Source organism: Calliopsis andreniformis, chromosome 7 (assembly GCF_051401765.1).
Source record: "Calliopsis andreniformis isolate RMS-2024a chromosome 7, iyCalAndr_principal, whole genome shotgun sequence".
Taxonomy (NCBI): domain Eukaryota; kingdom Metazoa; phylum Arthropoda; class Insecta; order Hymenoptera; family Andrenidae; genus Calliopsis; species Calliopsis andreniformis.
Genome location: NC_135068.1, coordinates 8,897,672 through 8,908,745, shown reverse-complemented (window position 1 = coordinate 8,908,745; position 11,074 = coordinate 8,897,672). Strand labels below are relative to the sequence as shown.

The following is an 11,074-nucleotide window of genomic DNA, read 5'->3' as shown; positions in this document are numbered from 1 at the left end:
AGTCCCAATTTCAATTACATTTTTTCATAACCTTATAACTTACCATTTACAATAAAACTTCGCAAAGGCATTACTGATAATCTATGCTGCTCATAAACATAAAATTAGGATAACTAACTAACCTTTCAATCAGCTGATATAAACTGGTCCAAGAGAGACGCGAAGCTGGCCACCCCAACCATAGCAAACGTCGTCAACAACGTCCCGTTCCAGCGGTGTGTAGCAGCGTTTGCTCCTACACCGTTCCACGCAACACGTGAATTAATCTTAATTTATCGGCCCTACGGTATCACATAAGTTCCACGGTGACCTGACTCGAGCTTCGGCTCGACCCGCTACGAAATAACTTAGGAACCACACGCTCGAAGATTCTTATACCGACGAGAGGTTTGTTAGGTACTTTACGAGCCTCGACAATGATTATTACCGTTTAGTAGACGAAGAATATTGGTCCAAAGAGAAATGTAATTACACGTATATATGGAGAGGGACCAGGTGTCTCGCGCGCGTACCTTTGGCGTCCTCGAACGCCAACAGACTAAGGTGCTCGATGCTCTTTGAATGAGGAGGTGAGAGTGGCCGCCACGAGACTCCCAGCCCTCTCCCTTTATGTACAGCTCTGTTACTATGGACATCGTAACACATACGAAATACCGTCGACGATCAACACGCGAGAACGTTTCCTGCCTCGCCCCTATTAAGAGCTCAACGTGGCCTAACGAAACGAACAACATTAAGATACACGTAACAGCGATTACGACCGCGATTATAATTCGTAGTACCCTTTGAGTTTTCGGTGTTCGATGATCACAGCGCGCGTTTCAGCCTTCCTTTGCGTTTAAGAATTAGACCGTTTACTTTGAAGCTCGCTGGACTTCCGCTCGCGCCGCTGACTTCCTTCTCCTCTCCTCGTCAGGACTGGATCCTTCTAAGTGTCTCGTTGATGGGAGGATCGAGGTGGACAGAGGAGAGGAGAAGGACCTCACGCGAATAAAGAAATGATCAGTCGATGATCAGGATTTGAACGAAGGTTGCCAGAAAAGTCTTCAATGGAAACTGAGGCGTAGGAGGGAGTAGAGAGGGAGTAATTTGGAATCGGTGGTGGGGAACGATACTCTTTATACCCTTCCAACTTAAACCCTATTTCCTACTATGTTACAAATTGTTGACATAGTCTAAGTCTCTACGCCGCTGAGGAGTTTCCTGGCAACCCTCATTCCAACGAGCCCGCGAGTCCAAACGAGCCAATCTATGAGACTTCGATATTATTTACACGAATCCTAGCGAGTTTCGGTGTCCACCGATTTGTACGATCGTTTACACGCGAAGAGGTACAATCGATACCAGTCGAGACGTGGAAGCTACACCGCACCGAGTCCGAGGAGACCATTCGAAACGTTTCACTATCGATCGATTGTCCTCGCAAAGCTTCTGACTCTGTGCCAGCTGCGCTGCACTCGTGCCCTTCCACTGCTCCCCGTCTTCCTCTTCGTCGTCTTCCTGTCTCCTCTTCAGTCCTCCAGCACGCGACAGGTCGCGAGCGTTTACTGGTGAATGAGCTCACCGGATACCTAGCAGAGGCCATTCGTTGCATGCATTTGCCCCGCGAACCGCATCTTTGGCTTCAACTGTCACAACCTTAGTCTCGAAAGCGATTTATCCGCGAAACGCGTGAAATAAAGTAGCGGATGTTGGGTAGGGTTTAAGTACCGAATATGGGTTGAGACTGAGGGGGTGGGAGTATTGAAACATCAGAGTTGGGTAAGTGGATAGAGATGGATTTGGTACTCGGGTCTTCACGATTTGGGTGGACCAGAAGTCCTTTCACTGTCTTTGGGAAAGCTGAGTACCAGGGATGTGAATGACAACTGCTTTTTCAGTCCTGGGCTAGTGAACTGTTCCAAAGGTCTTGAAATGTGACCTACGGTAAAGACAACCAGTGATAGGATCAGGTATTGATCTGTCCAAGTCTCGGCTAAGTCTGGAAGTCAAATTGAGGCTAGGACCAGGACCCAAGGGTCCATCAAATTTTGAGCAACATTTCACAGTTCCAAGACCCTCAGGACACCACTTAAGCAGAGCGTCTCCAACCGAAGAAAAAGAACGAAAAGATGATGGATCGAAGGACAACAGGGCCTTCAGAGAAGGTCCCATTACGCGTTCCTGTGAGACTCGGTAGGTCATCGCGCGGATGGTCGCTGGCGAGCGTCCAGGCTCGGTCAGGGCAGTCCGAATCCGAAGAAAGGCGCGATGAGCCTGTCGTTGAAGAAACGAGGCGGCGGAAGTGGCGGTGGCCGCTTCCTTCGCGGGGCAATCAGCGTCCTCTACAAGGAGCCTTTGGCGAACACTATCTCCCTGTGCTTGGTGCGTATGTGCGAGCGTAGGGTGTCGATCCTGCTGTAGGTAGCCGGGCAATAGGGGCACAGGGACCTTTGGGCGGTGTGTATGTGGAAATGATGCCAACGATTGGTCACCTGTTTGCCGCAGGCCCGGCATCTCCACAGCGCCGGCGAGCCGAGCGACACGGCGAACATCTCGTGATAAGAGAGACCGATCGGCACGCTGGGCATCGTACCTGCAAACCCAACACGCCTTTCATGCGATATCGTCATCTCCACCGCGACACTTCCCCTCTCCACCCTATCTCGCTTGCGTTTACTTGCCCTGTTCGTGTGTGCACTGTGTGGGTATGTTTCTCGAGGGGTCAGCAACTACCGATGCACGCGGGAACCTCGCCAGTTTTCCGCTAAGGAAGACTGATGAGATCCTGTGGCTCCGTCGCGAAGCGACCCAGAGGCTTGGACAGGCCGCTATGATAATCGATAGCTGTTTACACTTCGCTCGAGCGTGAACAACTGAGGGGGGGTCCGGGCGTAGAGAATTTTGAAAACGCGATGCATGGTGACAGCAGGACGACACGGCGTCCACGGAACCAATTCTTCCGGTCGCGTGGCGGAAACGGGGAGTCGTGGTGGTGGTTGTGTGTGTGCGTGTGGAAACGAGCAGGTGTGCGTGGAAGCAACAAATAAAGAGACTCTCAAACCTCATTCACCCGCACGAGCGTCATCCCTCTCACATTTCTCACGATACAGAAGCCTCTCACAGACGATTCAGGATACTCACGTTTCATGGCGACGCCGTGGACGCAGTCTGTGAGAAAAATACCCGAACGTTTGCCGATATTATCGGGGGATTACTGGAGAACCTCGTTCCCTCTAATCCTTCTAGCAAGGACGCGGCGAAGTTATGATTGCGTTAAGCGCCGATCGATACTGAAAGACGCTTACATATCGCTCGCCTGATCGTACTACGCCCGTTAAATCGCGCTGATACCACTTCGGGAGTCTCCAGTAGCGCTGTTTTCCGATACTCGTTTACTTATTTCAGTTCCTTCGCTTTATTTGCATATTATGGTAGACTTACGGGTAGGATTAAGCTAAAGTAGGCAATATTTGAATTTGGATAAGGTAGTGGACGTCTCTTCTTCTGACTCATACTCCGCTTTCGCTTATCTTAATACCTAGGTAGATTGTCCTCTAGTTTGATAGCTAAGCTATGGTCATCTTGAATACTGAACTTGGAGCAATAGAACCTGTTGATCTGGGTAAAAATGTTACTTGCACAGAGAATTGAATAAAAACAGATCACAGTACTTATCCTCAATATGAGGACTCTGAACAACCTGGACTAACTTGCTTAAGTGAATGGAAAAAGGGATTTGCTTCAGTAAATCTTGAGAATTTCTTCAAATCGCTAACTAACAATTTAGTACAATCCCTTTTCCCAAGTCCTCCAAATAACATAACCTCCAGCCATCCAATAAATCATCTCGGGCCAAAAAGCCCTCATCTGCGATTCACCAAAAATTCTCTTCTCTTCGCCCATCTGTTAAGATGAAAAACATGTCGAATCCCGATCCAGCGGTACGATCAGAAGATTCTTTATCCCATGCACATGGAATAGGTCCATTAGTGGGATCAGTCGTTTGGCAAGCGAGGGTCTACGGTATGGCAAGATCCATTCTGTTCCTCTTTCACAGTTTGTTAGCCACATACCGTGTGGTGCTAGTTCTTGGGCTCCAGCTAATCTCTAAAGAGCAAAGGTGGCTTGGCGCAAAAATACCAGTTTGCTCCGAGTAAACCGCGAACGCCTCTTAACGAGGACTTCGGGCCGCGGCGTACACGGTTGAATATTTCACTTCGCTGTTCGAGGTGGGGAGGAAGTTACCAACAGCCAAAGCTCGCTGCTCCTGATAATCCACGCCAGGAGAATACAACTATACCGTCACGGTTATGCCGGCTGGTTATCGACAACGTGTACAGAGAAGTTTACACACCATCTATCGAGCAGTGCGCCGCGAGTAATCCTATTTGAGTCTGATCGCTGAGAGCTGGGCTCACATAGCTCGCGATACACACCGGCAAAATAACTTTCTCGTCGAAAGACTACCCCCGCTCCTCAGAGTTCGAACTTTCCAAAGTTCCGCCATCGGAGAATCGTTTATCGTATTCTTCTGGGTCTCGTCGAATTCGCCTGCTGGAAGAGCGATGATTCACTGTGGGAGCTAGCCAAGACGGATTGGACGAGCGCAGGTTTTAGGGGTCTTTGGTGTCCCATGAACATCAGGCATTTTCTTCGAATCGATTGTGGACGTCACAGTAATGAAAAAAGTTTGTATGTGTAGGAATAGAGTCTGCACAAGAGAAGAGATAATTTTACAACAAACTGACAGTCTGGTACTAAAATGTTGAAGGTTGCAATCCACCTAGCTGTAACAACGTGTCACATGGAAGACTGGAGTTTAGAGTCCTAGATCGTTGAACCCTATGGTCATAAAACCTTAGGTCAGGTCAACGACTTGAAGGTTAAATTGCGACTACCCATATTACACGTTGTTATATATCATGAGCAGAAAATAAGCTCCAACATCTAGGAATCGAACCCACGTTGTCAATAATGTTATTCTGTCCTAAGCTAGCTATATATTTTTTCGTTAATTTCATATTTGAAGTCAGGGAAATCGGCAACGTGTAACATTTCCCTGAGAATACGCAGCGACGGTTGCAGTCTACAGGCGTCCTTTGGCAGAATATAAAATAGTGTATAACCTAGTTGTGCAAACAAACTTTTTTCATCAGTTTGAAGTCTCAAATTGATCTAAAGGTGTGTCCAATGTTTATCACCTGTATCGATAAAGTTCTTTAACTTCAAAACACACATTCCCAATGGGATCACATTTTCCACTGAACTCATTCCACGTTTCTTGATAGAAACTTTATTGTGCAATCATATTTCCATACACTCGCGCACAAAATTTACAGTAAAGTCGATCGTTCCCGACGAAGTCAGACGGTTTCTGCATAGATTTAATATTGCAGGTATAAAACTCTCGGAACGAGGTCTTAACACAATGTAAGGTTGTTGACCCAGAACTCCATCAGCACACTGTAGTCGACCACTTCAACAAATGAATAAATGAATAAATGAAATTTCTCAAATTAATCACACGATGTTTAGATATCTCATTACATCATACAATAAATAGATAAATAATTAAATACCTTAAAATCATTATTTATTAAAGTGATTGTCTATTGGGTACTGATCGAGTATCAAGTCAACTACCTTAGACGAAGATACTAAGATCTTCTTTATTAATAAATGTCATTAATTTAAACGATGTAAATGGACTATTAGTAAAAGTCCTTCCTTTTTTCTCTCTAAACCCACTTTTTCATTAAAAAAATTGGTAGCTCCTACTAACAGTAACTCAGTACACTATGGTATAAGGCCCTTTAGTTTCCAGAGAGCTAGAAGACGCAAATGCTAAAGGTACAGTTGCCAAGCATAAATGCTTGACGCGTCAATGTCTGATTATTCTGTACCAACCGAGTCGTAACTTCCGCCAGGGTCTCATAAGTGCTTCCTCGCATCGCTCTCAGTATTTCCACTGGATTCCCCGGGGAGATTAGGATCTCCCGAATCGTCCCCGATATTGCTCAAGATCTTATCGAAATTTGCATCGAGCGCAGGACTCGCGCGTCCAGCGGGTTACAAAGGTAATAGCCGTATTCTCGCAACTTCGGATTTCAAACGAATCGTACTGCTTTCTAAACGACCGTACTGGAAGCCTCGCTAATGGGCGAAGATTTATGAGCGAAACTGGGGAGAATATGACATCGCGGGCTGGGAATATTAAACCAGAAGCTTGGAGAAGTTTGATATTAGGCTTGAATATATGTATATTTCAAATTTAATTTAAGAGTATGGACCAGTCGTTTGTGAAATACTGTTCCTGGGAATGGGGCTATAAAGTTACAATGCCATGGTAATTTATTTTATATATTGTTTGCCTGAAATTTTCAGCATAACTTAGTCGTTTGAAAGTGCAGTGAATTTTCTTTTTTTTAATTAGTTCTCTGTTTACGATAGGACATTATATTGCCGCTACTGTTTGAACTCTGAAGTTCCGCGAATACAGGTGTCTACTCTTCTATTCACCGAAACGCTTAAGCTCAAATTGTCTCTCGGTTGCTCGTTCAATCGCAGGGCGTTTACAGAAGCGTACGTCGAGTCTCAAGAAAGCGTATTCACATGGTGCCTCGAACAGCTTGTAAAATAAATTGAATTTATAATCTCTTTTCCAGAATCTGGAGCAGACTAATTCGAAGGCAAATCCTAGGCTCCGATCCATCAAGGTAATTCACAATTTACTTGTTCCCATTTCTCATTAAAATCACCCAAAGTACCTCATATCAACCCCCACCAGCCCTCAGAATCCTGTCAACTGTAACCTGGCTGACACAAATCTTCAGACCAGGATTACCCGACGCCCCAAAGGCGAGCGGATCCTCGTCCCCTTTTCGCCTCTAATTCGTCAGAGTGAGGTCGCTTTCTCAAGCATCGGCTCCAGCTCCTGAAACCTCCTGTACACATTCAACAGTCTGTAGCTGCTTGCTCGTGAAAAGAAGGCGAGACGATGGAAAACGGATGGGCCAATATTTGCCCAGCCGAATCACACGGTCGTTAGGATTAACGGAGGGGTGAGGCACGGGTGCGGTATCTGTGGCTGGCAGCGCCGCGGAAGAGGCGAGAGACGCGGAGAATTGAGATTCCACGTCGATCACGCGGGTCTGGATGTCTCCAGCGACGTTCTTAAAATCCTGCGGCAAGTATCTTGTTATAATCCCGCCGCCAATTCCCGTGGCATCCCCCCGTCCATCCTGATTCGCGTAACGAGCCGAGGGGTTTGTTTAAATAGCGGTGCAAACGCCCAATAAACGCCTTATTCTTATGAATTCGCAGTTACCGCGAGAGTTAACTCGTTCTATCGCCCTGCTCGGCTCAACCGCGTGAATACAAATAGAGCGAGTGAGAGAAAGAGTGAGAGAGAGAGAGAGAGAGAGAGAGTGAGAGAGAGAGAGGGGAGGAGCACTCCGATTCTCTCTCGTCCGGGAATATTCTATTACGGTATTGTTAGCTCTGTAGGATACAGGTTTTTCTCTCCTTTGACCCCCTATAATGCGTTCTTTTGTGCTCGACCGCCCGACAATTTGAAAGGGGAAAGATAACGCATAAAGTAGTACGGTATCGCAGCTATTATTCGTTTAAAATATGCAAATCTCGCGGCACGTGAAATTTAGTGTCGTGAAATTACTCGAGCGAGACGTTGCCTCGTCTTGGGATTTTTTTCATTTCGATGCACTCGATCCAATTCCGTATTGTGTATCTGAATTCCTTAATCTGCATTTGAACAATTTTACGATTACTTGCACTATGGGGAGCCAAATGAAAAATTGTGTTAGGAATATGGAAATCTAACAGTTACAACAAACTGAATTTGTTCATACTTGTAGTAACTTCACAGGATCAAATGCTAATAAAATATCTTTTATTATAAATTCAAACAATTGTAATACATTTAGAAATGGATTTTACTTTGACTTCTGTCAAATTACAATTAAATTCTCTTTTTTAGGGTGTAAATAATGGAAATTGGTAAGCAGAAATAGGCTGTTTAAGGGGAACACAATAGAACACTTAGACCAGACTTTAAGCTATAGTCGAGACAACATAAAATGGCTGCTTAAGGTCAGAAAAGAAGATTACTCCCACACTCTGCTTCCCTCAAGATACGACTTCATTGAACTTGCTACCAATATACTCTAGAACATTTTACAATATATAAATCCCATTTTAACAACATCTGGACACAAAAGAAAATATAAATTCAGAGGCACTGGGAACATTAAAACGTGTTAAATCTGTAAACTTGTACTCTCTAACTCTCATAGAGACCAACTACTATACAAACAGAAATCTCTCTAAACCCAATTTATGAAGGCAGGGGTATATCCTTGAGTAACCAAAAGATTGTGTTCCAACTATAGCACCGAAGACCAACAGCAAACGCAATACTCAAACAATTCAGACACAACCTGCAGCCTACTTCAACTTTACCATTAAGTACGCCTACACCGAGCATCACCTAGCACGAGCAGCAGTATCTATTTCTATTTCTATTTGTTATTCAAGATTCAACAGCTAGGGAAAAAACCTGATTGTAACCCGCGACCGTGCCATGAGACCAGCTACTAAGACCAGAAGGGCTGTCGGTTCCACTGCGCACAGAATGAAGAACAGGAAATCCGAGCATCGGTGCCAGAGCTCGCCGACTTTACTGCGGCGTAAAACGTTTAACTGTGGCTATCAAATATTCCACTGGCACGTTTATGGTGTTAGAAATGCGTCGGGACGGCGAGAAGTCGAGTCGAATCGAACGTCGCCCAGGATTAATATCTCTGGGTGGCTGGGGCGGCTGTGGAGCAGCCGATCCAGAGTAACTCCTACGGAGGAACCCATTAGAGCCAGGGAAAAGAAGTGTTCACGTGGCTAGAGCTTTGGGTCAGAACCAACAGAAGCTACCAGTTAGGGTGGCAGAGTCTGAAACAGGGTGCAATGGGTGATGCACCCTGGGATGTCTTGAGTGACACTCCATCAGGACTTTGGTGTGTCATATGTAGCCTATCTATGAAGGAAGTGTCAAACGTCACTCTAAGCTGGACTTACATACCAATCCTCTTATTCAGCCACTTCTAGAGGGACGTGGCCCTAGAAGATTAAAAAGACATTGGCCAATCGACCTTAAAGGAGGTTTCGAAAACTTTTACAGTGGAGGGAGCCTCATCACGCCATCTGAGGACACTTAAGGAGCCTAAAATAGCGGATCGATTTGTGAAATTTTTAGTTCCCATTGCTGCTTAATTAAATTAAATAAATAAAAAAGCAAACAAAGAGTGACAGGGAGGACAGGCTCTATCCATTTTTAACGCGTCTCGTTAGGCAACTGTGAAGAAGAAACGAAGGATTCTGATGAGGGAAGTTTTAACTCGGGACAGAAAGAAGTCGTTGAATGCTCAACTAACGATATCTTAATTAGAACAAATAGGAACGTTCAAGTTTGCCGAATGGAAAATCAATGAAATATACAGTGGGCGGTAGCTCCAGTGCTGGCCACTAGAGGAGTGCTATCGTAAAACCTTTGGCTGCGTCGAGCTTCACACCTGGACCATTTATTTCGTTCAACGAATTGGTCGTTCTGATGACAAGTGCCCTATTTCCCGAGGTATAAGGTAATGGAGGAAACCATTGGACCCTGCAGCAAGTTCTCTGCAGTCTTCTTAGCTACCGCCAGGAATAGGCAAGAATGATGCACAGCAATTCAAGGCAATGCTGAACAGTTATTCCTGACAGTCGTGTGTACTACTATACAAATACGATTCAGGTCATCCTAGTCCCATTCAGGGAAAAGAACACCATTCTAGAGACAGTAAATCCTTATAGAAGGATCACATGGAAAATAAGGTATGCGTCGATACAACGCAGAAAATCAACATAACTATAAGAACACACACCCCTGTTACTAGTCTCAGAAGACAATTTCAAGAAGACTCTGAACAGATTACCCAAGAATCCGAAGTTCCATAGTAACTAGTAACGTTTCGTCGCCCACACGTACCGTGCAAGGAACTAGCTCGACTGTGGTAATCCCGAAGGAAAGCTAACTGATCTGGGAGATCAGAGAATTCAAAAGTTTTCGAAAGTTCCCCAAAGTGGATTCAGAAGCCCTTTAACTAGCTGGAACACTGCGCCCAGGCGAGAGGGACCTGAAACGCCTGGGCAGTTTTTACGAACGAGGAATCTGGCAACTCTGGGTCAGCGAATCACTGTACATGAAAGACATGCCTCCGTCAGAGAGCAACAGCGTCCTCCAGTGTTGTCGCAGAGGCGTCAGCCTCCTAACTGAGAGCGCGGAAGGGTGTGCTCTGATCGATTGGAAGGGATCGCCGCGCTAGATCCGCAGCTATCGGCAGGCGTGCGTGCGCTATTGCGCGTGCGCGTGTTTGATACGCGTGTGCATGAGGAGGGTATCGTGGCGCGTGTAAACCGCAGGACAGAACTGGCAGGTGTACTTTCCCGGGAAATGCACGTAATAGTGATTGCGCACGTTCGTTACGACCTTACCGCACAACGAGCACCGCCTCCTCTCGTCGTTGTTACTCTGTCTCTCAAATATTCGCGATATCCGCCAATTTTTCAGCTCTGCAACAACAGAAACCACAGGATCAGCAAGCTACCGAAACATCGCCGCGCGTCGACTACCGCTGCGTCATCTCTCTATTTCTGGGTCTGTTTTTATCGTATTACCTAATCTCCTCGCTTCTTTCTCACTTTCCCTAACTTCAGCTACCTTTGCTACGACGTGGACGAGCCTATGCCCCACGTGACTGTGCCCTGCTATCTTAATTCACGGAGTGTACACAGAGAAGGGGACCGATAAAGCGATACTGAAGAGCTGTACGTCTGCCCAGTCTCCACTGAGGACTCTTTGATTAGGCTAACCCGAGCACCTCTGACCAGAGTTGCAATCATTCAACTGCTTCAGGATCAGGTCCTTGGGAACTTGTTGCGTTTCGATGTGGTTTGATGGAGCGAAAGGAGCAGCCTCTGGAGGACTTTCCTCTATTTCCTGCAGGAAGTGCGAAGGTGTCCCTCGAGGACTCGATAGCGAGTA

The 11,074-nt window shown here is 46.0% G+C and overlaps 1 protein-coding gene across 2 annotated transcripts in view; it reads right to left on the bottom strand.

Moving 5' to 3' along the window:
- Nucleotides 1–7,587: 7,587 nt before the first annotated feature.
- The window catches only part of LOC143181821 (uncharacterized), a 52,028-nt gene continuing 48,541 nt past the window's right edge, over nucleotides 7,588–11,074 (bottom strand). For both annotated transcript variants that reach the window (XM_076382468.1, XM_076382470.1), the window contains exon 5: nucleotides 7,588–10,602. In XM_076382468.1, the coding sequence (XP_076238583.1) occupies nucleotides 10,385–10,602 (218 nt within the window). In that variant the 3' untranslated portion in view covers nucleotides 7,588–10,384. The remainder of the gene's footprint in view (nucleotides 10,603–11,074) is intronic.